Below are 14,520 nucleotides of genomic sequence, written 5' to 3'. Positions count from 1 at the left end.
CAGCACAGTGTCTCAATTATTTTTGGCTAAGACAAATGTAAATATCTTTGGGTAATAACAGAACTAAATTTGTTTAGTTTAGAAGTGTTGCAATTAAGGAAACTCAGAGCACTCTCCTTTGCATTGTGACTCATTTTCTCAATAACCTTCAACATCAAGCCCTTTTCAGACATCCAGTGGTTTCCTTTAATCTCGCTGCATCTGAAAGTCTCAGATTTGCTAACATTTATCCATCACTTTCAACATGACGAGTGAATACCTGATTACAATGGCTCGCATGCATTTATTTATTTTTTGCTGATCAGCTCACTACAGAGCATCCTAGATAACAACAAGCAGCACATAAACAGCACTTTATCCGTTACTAGTTTGTATAAACACTCAATTATTCCTCCCATAAGCATTTTTTGCTATGCCTAATTCAAAAGCAGCTCTCTGCAGCAGTGTTGTGTTGTAGGGGAAGCTCCAGCAGCACAAACAGATGACCCATTTGTGGTTGTGCAAGATTTAAGCCTTTAAAACTATGATTGCTCTCAACTAGAGTTGATGCTGGAAATATAAATTCAAGTCTTTTGCAGGGGTGCACAAGTCTCAATGAAGCTCTAATGAACATTAGTGATGCCATCGCATGGCTGAAAAGGGCAACAATGTTATTTGTTTGTACCTGTGTGGCAAAAGAATGAGCTACGATTTAAAAAAGAAAAGAAAAAAAGAAAAGAAAAAGAAATCTAGACATCTGTCCCAGACCACTCTGTTCATTTCCAAATAAACGACCTGGAGCCGTTTTTATAAAGCTAGCCCCTCTCCAGAACTTTCTCCCATCACAGTGGTGGCTGCAGGAGGATCTGGACGAACAGCCCAGGTGTTAGAGGAGACCATCTGACAGGAGCTTGTTCCCTGGTTCAAGCAGTTGCTTGCTGGAGAGCCAAAGCTTCTGAAAAACATGTCCATGGAGGGGAGCAGGGGCTTAGGGAGGCTGACTGGGCAAAAGGCTGAACCCCCATAGGGGGTGAAGTTTACCTTGTTGGGGTCGGGGCAGGAGGAGATGAGGGCCATCGTGGGTTTCTGTGGAGAGCTAAAGAAGAAAAGGAGAAGAAAAACTTATGTCCATAAAAGTGATGCAAAAAGTTTGGTTACATTCAGTGCACACAGTCAGATTTCTTTATCATGTGGAAAAATTGAGACATAATGTTGACTCTGCACTTCTTTTTTTTAAATGTTAAGATATCTCTGGGATTAAATGTGGTTAAACTTCTTTTCACTGACAGAAAGGGAAGTTTCACTGGTCCAGCAAACTTAAGATCAGAGTGACTTGTATGCAGCTCACAATGTAAAATGAGTTTGACATCCCTGATCTTTGTAGTCGCTGCTTGTGCTTACATGTCAACATGCACGAGGCTTTACTCAAGCCAAAATTTTCCCCTAGAAGTCACAGACCCACTAGAAAAGAAAAACTAAAATACCAGGCAACAGAGTTTTGTAATTGTTGATTCCTTTTAATGAGTAACGACTAGTAATTTCACACTGTAAGATTCAGACCAAGTTAAAAACAAGGAGGACTTCGAATGCTTTAGTGCTGACAACATGAAGTGTTGCAACATCATCAACTTGTCTGTTTGGCAGAACAAAACTCCCAAGCTGAACAAACAAACTGCTTTGAGGGGGGACTGTTCTTACATCTACAGTTAATGCCACTAACTCACTCTAACAGAGTACAAGGTAAACTCTGACTCAACTAAAAACTATGACGTCATGCAGGAAATCACATTCAACTTTGGGTAAAGACACTGAATTAGTTTGTTTTTCTAGTGTTTATTTTTTAAATGTGACCACCAGGGGGCATCTACATGCTGACCGTGTTAAATGACAGGGAGTATACAGTATTTGTCTAATTATATTTCATTATCCAGAGGTGATTCATCTGTCTCCCTCTAGCATGCAAACAAAGCAAAATGAATAAAAACCTACCTGATCTCCTCCCACACTCTCACCCTTTCACAGCCCTCTGGAGGTTTTCTCTGGAAGCAGCAGCTTTTGTTGGGCCCGGGAGATGAGGCGTTCAGGAGAGGAGAAAGGTCAGCCTCATTCTGGGAGGGGAATGGAGACAGAAGCCCACTGTCTGTTGAGCCTGAAAATAGGAGAGAAAACATTTGTGTGTATGTGTAAAATAAATATATATATATATATATATATATATATATATATATATATATATATATATATATATATATATATATATATATATATATATACACACACACACACACACACACACATATATACACACACACACACATATATATACACACACACATATACACACACACACACACACACACATTTATTTTGAATGTTCTGAGGGGCAGGAACAGTTTACTCACTTCTTATCAACCTCACCCCCTTAACAATGTCTTGTCATTTTCTCTCAAACTGTCTTCAGCTTGGTTTCTGGCTATGACTGATCAACATTATGAAGTTTTCAGCTAGAGCATTATGAAGTTTTCAGCTAGAGCCCATCCTTTCCAAGCCTAGATACACTGTGTTATGTCTGAAGTCCTTTCTGGACTCAAAGGCTCGTGCAGACAATGTGGTGATGATCATCAAGTAATAATTTTCTGGCACGCAGTACATTACAAACACAGGATTTTGGGGGGGATGGGACAGACTCCCTAACAATCACTTAGGCATTTATTGATAGGGTTTCACTTCACCCATGTTCCCCAAATTGAGATTCAATTTGAAGAATAAACAAAGGACTGAAAAGAAATTAAAACCTTAATAGCAGTTTGCATTCTTTTGACATTTAGAAATCTATTTATAAATTTCCTGATGCACAACTAAAGGAAGTCAAATTTCAAGGTCTCAGCTAGAGATGCCACCTAATTCATATGTTCCTTGCCAAGTCCATGATCAATGTCAGAAAGAACCTATAAAGAAATTATAAGTGAGAGGGAAACTTACTATAAACTAAGACAACTACAACTCTTTAGTCCATCAAGCCAACACCAAAAAAACCAATAACTTCCATGGTGAATATAAAGAACACATGTCATGCCATATTTGCATTTTGCAGACATATTTTTGGCAGAGCTGAATTGCGTTACTGAAACCGCCACAAAGTTATACATCAGTGCTGCAATTTTATGTCTACATGCGTCTGCTAGAAATACACTTACCAGACACTTTTTAAAAACACACAGTTTAACTGCTCATCAATGCAGTTATCTAATCAGCAAATCTCAAGGCAGCAGCTCAGTGCATTTAGGCAAGATGACCTGCTGACGTTCAAACAGCAGAATGAGAAACAAAGTTGAGTTTAAGTGACTTTAATGTGGCAGGGTTGTTCTAGCTGGATGGGTTGGTCTGAGTAATTTGAAAACTGTTGATTTATTGAAATTTCCTACAGAACCATCTGTAGAGTTTACAAAGAATGGTCTGAAAATGAGAAAACAACCAGTGATTAGAGCTTCTCTGGGGTAAAACACCTCAATATCAGGAGAATGGTCAAGACTGGTTTGAGGACATAGCAAGGCAAAAGTAACTCAAGCAACCAAAGTATGCAGAAGAACATTTCTGAATGCACAACATGTTAGAGTGGAGCTACAACAGCAGAAGGCCACACCGGGTGCCACTCCTGGCAGCTAAGAACAGTAAAACTGAGGCTACACCTCACACAGCCTCACCAGAAATGGACAATAAATGGTTTTTTGTTTTTTTTTTAAAACCCAACAAAACCTTGCCAGGTCTGAAGAGTCTCGATTCAGATGGCAGGGTGTGGATCCATTGCATGTATGATGTAACAACATGCCGGTTGGTGTAGGGGGAATATTTCTGTGCCACACTTTGGACCCCTTGGTATCAACTGAGCATTGTTTAAATACAACAGACTACCCAAGTACTGCTCATGACCATTTTCAGCTCTTAAATACCAGTGTACCATCCCCTGATGTGTTTAACACGTCACGTCAATGTGGACCGAAATGTGAGGAATGTTTCCAGCACCTCACTGAATTTATGCCATGAACAATTAAGGTAATTAATACCTAATACCTACCTAATACCTAATAAAGTGGTCAGCAAATCAATACTTTCACGTTTGTTCTCACCATTATAAAAATTTAAATTCTTATCTAAAATGTCTGACAAACTAACCTTGGTGCAGGTCTGGAGGAGCATCTGAGTTGGGCTGAGAGGTGCAGATGTCGTTGGGAGAGGAGGAGGGTGAGGAGGAGGTGGAGGATGACGATGGCGGGGGCGTGGTGGGGGGATCGCTCTGAGATCCACTGCTGCAGCTCTGCAGAGGCACCGGAGCCCGATGACCATCTGGAACCTCGAGCAGCTGTCGAGACAGGAAACTGCACGTTTTAGAACGTTTAATTAAACGAAAATCGGCCAACGCAGAAGTTTTACTTCAGCAGAAAACTACATGTGCCACCTCTGAAACCCGCCTTTCTTTGCAAATAAAACAATGCCTAAACATCTTCACATGTCCATGTTGTGTAAACAAGCATGTGTGGGCTCTGTAGGTGATAATTACCCTCTGTAATGGATGTAGTGACTGGCTGATGAACATGCCTTCCAGCTCCTGGTTGAGGCCCTCCACGCTGCAGCGCAGGGGAGGGACCAGTGTAGACAGGGGAGCAGGGGGGATGGGAATAGGCTGAGTCTGAGCACATAAACAAGTGAACACAATTTTATTGCACTACTCCTAAGAGCCAAACACCAGGACGTTTTTTTTTTTTTGTTTTTTTTTAAGAGTTCCCTTCAGCTTCTTTTATTTCCATATTTTCCAAAAACATCAGGCTAAATGTACTTTTTTTTTTTTAATTGTTACCATTAAAAATACAACAACAAAAAAGCAACAAAGAAAATGGAAACTTTCTTATTTTTTGAGAGCACACAGGCATTCAAAAAGTCATTTGCTTCAGACATCTCAAAAATCCAGCAAGCTCAATGCTGATAATCAAACTAACAAGTGTTTTCATAAACTGAATGGGGCTGTCTCATCACCACTTTGGTTTATTTGAGAAAAAAAAAAAAAAAAAAAAAAAAAAAATCACCACAGCCCAGTGGAGTGTGGGACCACACACCAGCTGTGCTGAAAAAGCAGAACCGTGCATTACAATCTGAAAAGCAGAAGCTAGCATGATGTAGTGATCTTCCTGTTTCCTCAGTGTTTTATTTCATTCACTTCCTGCAGAGACCTGCATAGCTTAGTAATGCGCTCTTGTGAATGTAAATCAGTGACAGGTGTCCATATACGGTACAGAAGAAAAAACAAATACACCTAAATTTACTTCTAGAGACATCTGCACTAAAACCTCAAGTAACTCATTCAGTGTGCTTGTGTCTGCTGATGCTAAGGTACCTGAGCAGCTCCAAGGCTACGGCCCCCCTGAGGATAGCCCCGCTGACGGTCTTTGTCATGTGCCCCCGAGACTGCAGGTTTGCTGCACTGCTGCAGTTGTTGTTTTAGTTTAGTGATCTGAAACAAACACATGTTAATCAACCTCTACGTGCAAACACACAAAGGAAGTCCTTTAATCCCACATGTCGAACGCTTAGTATCAACAAACAAGGATTTTATTATGTTTTTTATGTTGGCTCAATGTTCAGTGAGATCATGAGAAGTGAGGCTTCGTTAAAAAGTATAAAAAGGGGAACGTTGCAGATTACCTCAGTCTCCTGTTGCTCAACAATGTCAATAAAAGTCAAGACTTTTTCAAGAACTTGCCCTTTTTAATTTAAAAAAAAAAAAAAAAAAAAAGGGTCAAGTTTAGCAAATCCAGGCATTACAAATGCATGTTGCGCAATCAAAAGTTGAACTGACCTCTCGCAGATGCTCAGCACTGCCCCATGATGCTGATCGCTTGTGGCTGCTGCTTCCTCGCCGGCTGTGGGATCTATCGGACCATGAGTCTGGGGTCTGCGGTGGGAAGAAAGCAGCCATGAGAACTGATGTTCTTCATATGCAATCACATGTCTTTAATATGCATTTTATTAAGTATTTTTAGGGTTTGGTCTAAAGCTGTCATATGATCATATATGCAAAATGAAGGGAAAGCTATAGAGCCTTGTGTACAGTTTCTTTATGTACTTAAAGCAATGACTCAATCATTAATTACAGATTGAGGCCATTTTCAAAATTTGCATTTCTTATAATACTTCGTGGTTTCTTTGCCTTCAGTGCAAGCCAGACACAATTAGAGACCATTACATATGCCATTTGTTTCCAGATGCACGTCACAAGTGTGATAAAACATCTCATGAGAAAATATTTCACACAGTATTCACAGCACAAGATAATAAATTCCAGCAACCCAGAACTGTAAAAGCAGGCAGCGCAGACATCACACAGCTTCTGCTTCTTCAGTGGTAATTCGCTGTTATTTTTCCATCATTGCACAAATCATTAGCTGCATTTAAATGGCATAGTGCAAGAGGGCGGACCAACTACGATCTGTGATACTGTGTACTTAGCTGGATGATAAGTTGCACCTCAAGCTGCAGACCTGCTTTCATGTTTTAACTGTGTACTGACACCAGGGGGCAGTGTCAGAATTATACGGAATAACTTGTTTGGGGGGGGCTACTCTTCTGGGTTCTGCTGTTACTTAGCTTAGCCCCTGCCGCGGAGTAGATCGAACTCGTAACACAGGAAGAAATGTTTTGTATTGAAGTGAAAACTGTCCACTGCAGCCACAGTTGGCTTTTTTGGTCACTGGTTAGTTGTTGTTTTTTTTTTTTTTACTCCTTCCCATCTGATAAACTTCACCGTCTGTCCCTTTCTGTCTAAGCTCACTTCTTAGGCAATTTACAGCACCTTTCCTGACAGTCTACAGGAGATTGCTTTTTTGTAGGACTGCAAGAGCGCATCTGCATCAAGTGCATACCCATAATCCTTCTCTCTGTGTAGCAAATGACCTAAAACGCAGCAGATTCTGCTTTAAGCAGCAGCCATGGTTGCACAATGGAGGTGCGCAGCTTTGCCATCCCAAGTCCACATATGGTCTGCTGTCACCTGAAGGCACCATCAAAAACATGTGGCTAGCAACGTGGAGCTCTCTTTCATGATTTTACTTCTCACATCTCCTCAGTAGAGCCAAAGCACCACACAAGCCAACAGCAATTGCATAAATCATGCTGTAATATTTCACGTTAAACAGGTCACGTTTAACATGAAATATTACAGCAACACTTCACATATTTTAATCATTGGTTTCACACTTAGTACAGATCAACGTCTCATGCTTAAAAGGCCAACATGCAGCCACATCGCACCATCCACACCCACAGACTTGTCAAACTTGCAGACGAGCTAAAGAGCAGGAGAAACTGAAAAACAAAGACGGAGGGAGGGAGGGAGGATGTGGGCAACCAAAGTGCAGTGGCGAGTGCCTGCACGGAGCAGAGAGGATGGGTGCAGCCAAAAAGGCCTCGTCAGCTGACTTCGGGGACTGTTGTCGCGGCTGTAGTTCTCACTCTGTAATCGCTGTGCAAGCACCGGACACCCCCCTACCCCCACCCTCCCTCAACCTCAGAGCAACTTATTTCGCTGCAAAAAGTGCAAGCTAATCTTGTGATGTGACCTAACCTCTATCCCCCCACCCCCCCCCAAAAAAAACCCAAAAACAAAACTGAGAAACATAAAAAAAAAAAGCAAAAAAAAAAAAGCTCTAAATTGAGGAAGCATCATTGATAAATGCCATTCCATTCATTTTTCTGACACTCATAATTCCCACACTTGAAAGCATTATTCCCTGTGGCGCTGACCTGGGTGGATTTGTCCTGGCGGGGTACACAGCTCGGGCCTTCTGGTTCTTTGGGCCAGTGTCCTTGCAGGTATGGCCCGATGATGGCGTCCAGGGACATCGTCCGCCTCATGCCTGGGCTCAGCTGGTGGGATCTGGCCTTTCTAGCTGTCAGTTTCGCAGAGATATTTTCTTATTATTTATAAAAAGCTTAAAAATAATCCACACTAATCGGTTTTTCCTCAGGAAACTTGCAGCATTGTAGTGGCAGACACTTATTTTAAACGCATTGCATCATTTTCACCTTCACATCAGAAAGCCACACATGTAATGCTACTTTTCACACACACTGGCCTTTAAATCTATTTTAAAGGTTTTAACGTACTGACAGTAAGCATCAAGAGACTTCATGTCACAGCCATCTACACATGATACAAAAAAGACAGTAGGGTCTCTTAAAAATGGACAAAAATGCTCTTTAAGACGCTAAAAATACTTAAATAGTTTTATATTTGGGGCTACCAATATCTGGATATTACCCTATAAACACCAAATAGTCAGTTTGATTGACAAGAAGAAATTATAAAATATATTTTATCATTTTTTAAATTTCGAAAATATAACTACAGATTTTGAATACTTTAATATAGAAGTAGCAAAGTTTCCCTTAAAACACACACACACACACACACACACACACACACACACACACACACAAAAACATATTTTATAGCTCGTGTTACTAATTAAGACAGTTTATATTATGCTTGGATCCGGCTACCAACTTGCCCTCTTTTACTGAGAATTTGCTATCACAAGTTTGAACATCTTATCTAAAGTCTGCAAATGCCCTACTGGGCAACTAGCAGATAAAGCTGCTCTGCAACTGCGCAGGACTGCAGAAACTCGCACCCAGCTTTCTACACCTATCGTGACACTACGTGAGGTCTTAAACTTGAAAGGATAAGGTGGAAAAAGGTGTTGAGCTCATACCTGGCTTCCCATCTATCCTGTTGGGTCTCGGTTTGCTGGCCAGCTGATATGGGACAGTTGCCTTCAGCGGCTGTGGACCCAAAGCAGCACCCCTCGTGTGTCCAGCTCCACTTCGACCGGACATCTTTACAGTGTCAAATCTGGGTCCACTTAACTCTAAATGACTGTTATTAGCTGTGGCTGTCCTGCCTGGTAGAGATGTGGGGGCGCTCTGGTGATGGTGGTGGCTGGCTAAAGTTAACCAGCAGCGGCTCTTTCTCCTCTGGTGCTGGTGATGACTACTCGAAGAAAAACCGTTAGAAAACTCAAGGCGAGTCATTCAGAGGCCATGTCCGAGCACATACCACTATAACTCGACCAGTAAAACGTCAATACGAGCTTGTGTTCTCGTCTTCGCCGCTGAGCATACTTTTTTTGGTCTCCTTGCTGCTGGCTGTGTGGCGAGTTAGCAGCCTAGCAAGCAAAGTTTCTTTGTGAGGATGTTGAGATATTTCACCCCGTTGTCGAAGGAGGAAGCAGCTCCAGTTTCAAAAAGTCACTTTTACGTCAACTCCCACGGCTTCCGAGCAAACTTTAAAGTGTGTTTCATTACAACTTGTCGGGCTGGAGCGTGTTTGTTTTCTCTCTCCTTTTTAAAGGTGGCCGTGAAGGATGCGAGGCTGAGCACAGCTCCCTAGCCCTCTGCGTTCTTGTTTCAACGCAAACTCCAAACAGTTCCAGCACCACGCTGGTGTGGATTTAATTACGTGTGTGGGCGGACCCTGCTCCCAGATCTCACTTTTTGATTGGTCGGGAAGCCTCAGATTTCAATTCTATTTGTCAGTGCGCCATCAATCCCTCATATTTAGGCCCATAAAGTTTGGTGTCCCCGCCCCCAAATTCATATCTGAGGTTAGCTTATTTTTTAATGTTAAATTCGTGTTTTAAAAACAAATTTAAACCTTTTTAAAGGAGAAAACCGACTATTGTAGCTATACCTTGACACATGAATCAGCATACTTTAAAGCTGCTGCAGTAGTTTACATGTATTAAAGGGCCATGCTAGTGGCTTTTCTGGCCTAGCAAGTAAACATTACTTGTGTAGAAAGATCTACAGAGCACTCTCTTAATTAAGAGCAACATTCGTTTGTTATTACACCTGCTGTTGTAAAAATAAGGCCATTGATTCAAATGGCATAAAAGCTGAAAAGAAAATGTGTTGAAGTACTTAGAGTCATTGCAGCACTACTATATCTACAGCTCCCAAAAAATAAAAGTAGCTCATTAATGAAAGAAAATAATTGGCTCCAAGTGAAGTAGAAGTATAAAATAACACAAAATGGAAATAATAATGTAAAGTACGCCTATGGGAGGGCCACTGAAATGTACATAGTTGCTTCTCACTCCTCCAAATTATGTAAATTTTATTGTAGTTTTCATTATACCGTGAATAATGTCACTGCAGAGCAGCTCCACCTTCAGATGCAAAGAGAAATCAAGCGCAAACATGTAGTCATTTACACTGTAAATATAAAAAAGTAATATATATTAAAACTACTAAAGACAAAGCTGTAAGTGCTATTGGGTGGTAAGCACTGAGACAGTCAGTGGCTGATTAGTTTGGGTACAGGAACGACTGTTGCAGACTTCACACAGGTTGGGATGAGCGCTTGTGATGGCTGATCTGCACATGCTTGTTTGCACCTTCCCAGGAATCCAGTCAGGATCAGAGGCCTTCCTTGTGTTCACTGACCTGTGCCCCAGCCTCACTTGATGTTGCTGTAAGGTGACTGCCTGGGCTCTGGAGTCTGGGGAGACTGAGAGGCTGACACTGAGTGCTGTGTGAGGCCTCAAAGCCCCTGTAGCAAGTGGATGAGGTGATCTTCCACCTTCCTCTTTTATCCCGCTCTCCAGCTCAGCTCTAGCAGGATTGTACAGAGCTCTGCAACCTGATCTAACAGTCAGAGCTGCGGTCTCTGAAGACAGTCCTGAGCTTCCCTGTCATCCAGGTTTTCTGGCAGCGGTATTATTAGCACAGTACTTGATACAGAACCGACTCCGTGTGTTCAGCTGATGTTCAAATATGTCCCAAACAGTGTGTTCAAAACAGTCCGGTATTTATGAGAGGGCTTTCTGAAGTCAGGCTTGATAGTCTTCAATAGTCTTCAGTTGTGGCTTTGTTTTTGCTTTTTGTTTTTTTTGTTTTTTTGTTTTTTGTTTTTTGGGGGGGGGGGGGGGGGGGGGGTTGTCTCCTGAGAGGGGTGCAAGCAGGAGTGAAGAAAGACGTGGTCTGACTGGTCTTACTGGGGGAGGGGTATGGCTTTATATGAATGCTTGATATTTGAATTACACACTTAGTTCCTCCTACGCTGGGCGGCGCATCGGGCAGCTAGTGATATTTGAATAAACATGATCAAATGTATTTTCTGCCCTAATCAGGCAGTACACATGTAAATGAATCCAAGAAGTACTGAGCTGAGGGTTGTCTGATGCCATCAGGGTGAAGCTGCAGTCTGTTTCGCAGGAATTCCTGCTAAACCCTGGGATCAGGTGGAATGCAGACAGCAGCGACAATCACCACCGTTCGCTCTACTGGAAGAAAAAATGGCCGGTATTTAGCTGAGAGAAACTGTAGGGCCTGTCTAAGATCATGCTGTTATTTGATCGGTCATTATGCACATACATTAGAGTCATTGTTTCTGTTCCCTGAAGCTCTGATTTTCATGTTATTTTGACATATTTGTGTTCTCCTCCACTGGTTTGCTTCATTGCAGTACAACAATAAAATAATATTGCTGTAACATCCTTGATTTCCTTAATTTATCATATGTAAAAATCATAAACCTCATGCGAATTTGCTAGTTTCTTTCTTACAGCAGCACTTCTCTGGGGTCTACGCTGCATTAGCCTTTACCAATAATGTTATTTGACCAAAAAAGCAAGACTTGGCTAATTAAAGAAAACTTTCAAGAGATTGTTTTTAAATACACACAATGTAAAAAAAAAGAAATGCACCAACACCAATGGATGAATAAACGTAGGAGAAATATAAACAAATTCCAACAGTGTGACATGGTTCGCAGAGCTCTCTCTGGTATAAAGTCCATGTTATCTGCACTAAATGAGCTAGAACATGCAAACTCCCCCCGGAGCGGTCATCTAAATATTTCATCATCAACTTCATACATTTGTTTATTTGTAGACTAATTTCCCCTTCATGCAATCCTGAGGCCCAGCTGGGTGTGTGTGCACCATCTGGGTGGACTGTGAAGTGGTTATGGGTGGTGTGGGTGCGTATGTGTGTGCGTATATGAGACAGTGTGCATTGTGGAAGATAAATATCCTGACTGTGTAAAAAGGGAGTGCCGATGGTGGGACAGAAGAAGAGGACTGAGATAACAAAATGCCACTTTTAGAAGCCAGAGCAGTGTAAGACTCACCATCCGGCGCCCTCTGCAAAAGCTAACTGTCCTGAAACATGCGTGTCTTACACGGGACCCTGTCCCCGTGCTTAGATAACACATTTGCTTGCCGGGACACCAGAATGGGACTAAGAGGGCTTTATCACAGAAAGATGAAGCGTTAAACCATGTGTTTACAGCATGCTCATCTGTCTAGTATAAATTCCAGCAATTAATGTCACTCTCACAAAACCACCAAAGACAAAGACAAATAACTAAACACAGCGTAGCACCACCCCACAGGCATCCATTCATTTACAGCCTGGGAGTTAATTGGACAGTATGTCGACCTGGAATGCGTCTTCCACGTAATGCTTTTCCAACATTTACCAAAGGACTTCCAGCTCCTGTTTGCTCAGCTCTGTGTATTTGTCTGTGTTAATGAATAAATGAGCCTAACCTTTGACCTCATGTGAGCTATCTCAAACTAATTTAAAGAGAGGCGATGTCATGCTTCACAAAGTCAGGTCTCAAGGGTAAGACATGAGAACAAAGCGTGACCCAGGCCAAAGGGGGACGAGGGTGATGACAGGGAGGCTTCTTGGACCTTTAGTAAAATAATCAGCTGTGATATCAGCTTATGTGGAGGGAGTGTGAAAATGAAAGTACACCAATTTTTCCAATTTTAAATCAAAACAAGCCCAGATCATCACCCCTCCGCCACTGTGTTTAACAGTTGGCATAAGGTGTTTGTACTGATATGCTGTGTTTGGTTTTCACTAAACGTGCCAGTGTGCATTATGGTCAAACATCTCCACTTTGGTCTCATCTGTTAAAAGGAAATTGTTCTAGAAGACTTGTGGTTTGTTCAACTCTGCAAACCAGGAAAAAATGACTATTCTCTGTCCTTTATAGAAAAAAGAAGCTTTCTCCCGGAAATCCTTCCAAACAAGCCATATTTGTTCAATCTTTTTCTAATTTAACTGTAAAGAACTTTAACATTTATCATGCAAACTGAGGACAGTAGAGTGTATGTAGCTCTGTGGTTTTTTCCAGTTTCTCTGACCAAGAGGTGAATTTGTCGGCACGTCCACAGCCTGAATGCTCATGACCAGCAAACTGCAGTAGAGGTGCTCACACTGCTGATGAGTTAGTGAAGTGCAATTAATTAGCAGCCACCTACCCTCTTAATTCCTGTGGAAAGCAGGTAACTCATGAGGGTGTATTCAGTTTTTCACATTGATTTTGCATTTCAGTTGTTTACCTGTGTGTGACAGCTGGTATTGAAGGAAAACAGAGGAGGTGCCTTAATTAGAAGTTTTGTGCATATATTCAAGCAACTACAGGGGGTTACAGATGTGTTTTGTGAGTCGGGATCAGGTGTGCAGGTGGAGGAACACTAACCTGTGCACCTTTGGAAGTGAAGGTGCCAAGGGCGTAGATTGATTTACCAGAGCAGCAGTGATCCACTAGCTGTTCCAGGCATGGGGTATTGTTTTGATTTGTTGGGTTTTTTTTGAGTGGTCCATCCTGGCAAGTGAGCCTGTATGGACAATGGTTGCTTCCTTTGGGATGGACCGGGCATTTTTTTTTTTGTTCTTTTTGTCTTTTTTGTTTGTCTGTCCATTTCTTGAATATATGCTTGCTTCCTTGTTACAAATCCTATTGATTTTATTCAGCCTGGTCTCTGTTTTTCATGGGCTACAGTAAAACTAATTAGGTGTGGAACTCATTAATGGTGTCTGATCACTTAGTGTGCTTTTGATTGGTTGCAGTGAAATGGTCATTGGTCTGTTGTTGAGATTGGGGAGCGACTGACTGTGAAAAAAAGATTTGTTTTCCTTAATTTTCATTGAAAAAAGTTTTTTGTTATTGCTAGTAACCTGCTGTGGGTTTAACATGAGGTTGTATATACCCAGTTTTAAGACCTGCTAAGGACCAGATTCTTTTTTATGATATGTACGTTCTTTTTCCCCATTTGTGTCTGAGTATTAAAACAACCCATTATGCCAAAATCAACATGTCACTGGATAGGTGTAGTCTAAGTGCAGTCAGATCATGGACAATATGTGCAGGAAAGTCTAGGTAACACGATATCATGATGTCCAAATTTTATCAGAGATCAGATTTGTCAACCTTATGGTGCTACAAAATATTTGGGAGAACTCAGAAGCTAAAAGAACAATTCATGCAAAAGTACTTAGTAATTATATAAATCAGGGGATAATGTACAACAGTGTGGTAGATAATCCCAGCACCTTGATTAATGTCTGTACAAAATGCTATGACAGTCCATCTAATAGATTATAGATTCTTCACTCGCCATTTAAAACTCTGACCTGCTGGTGGCGCAACAGAAAGCATCCCTGAGGATTAGCTGTAGTGCTTAGAGGAAC

At 41.5% G+C, this 14,520-nt stretch overlaps 1 protein-coding gene across 1 annotated transcript; it reads right to left on the bottom strand.

Moving 5' to 3' along the window:
* Positions 1-58: 58 nt before the first annotated feature.
* On the bottom strand, positions 59-9,430 carry LOC146626663 (protein FAM117A-like). Its single transcript, XM_085360718.1, has 8 exons — positions 8,745-9,430; positions 7,774-7,919; positions 5,831-5,926; positions 5,369-5,485; positions 4,538-4,666; positions 4,153-4,339; positions 1,969-2,128; positions 59-1,075 (listed from the first exon to the last, which is right to left on the bottom strand). The coding sequence occupies exons 1-8, from the start codon at positions 9,061-9,063 to the stop codon at positions 787-789; spliced, it is 1,443 nt and encodes a 480-aa protein (XP_085216844.1). The 5' UTR covers positions 9,064-9,430; the 3' UTR covers positions 59-786.
* Between the last annotated feature and the right edge of the window lie 5,090 nt (positions 9,431-14,520).

Source organism: Diplotaxodon limnothrissa, linkage group LG8 (genome assembly GCF_057381915.1).
Source record: "Diplotaxodon limnothrissa isolate DT_005_m linkage group LG8, D_limnothrissa_male_GT1.1, whole genome shotgun sequence".
NCBI lineage: Eukaryota > Metazoa > Chordata > Actinopteri > Cichliformes > Cichlidae > Diplotaxodon > Diplotaxodon limnothrissa.
This window is presented reverse-complemented; position numbering and strand designations above follow the sequence as displayed.

Bases quoted from the DNA above. Each gene is read 5' to 3' on its own strand.
- LOC146626663 (XM_085360718.1), bottom strand. From the start codon at position 9,063: ATGACTCGCCTTGAGTTTTCTAACGGTTTTTCTTCGAGTAGTCATCAC. The intron at 7,920-8,744 runs GTATGAGCTCAA...CGAAACTGACAG, and splicing joins CAGGATAGATGGGAAGCCAG to CTAGAAAGGCCAGATCCCAC. The intron at 4,340-4,537 runs GTAATTATCACC...CTGTCTCGACAG, and splicing joins CACTACATCCATTACAGAGG to CTGCTCGAGGTTCCAGATGG.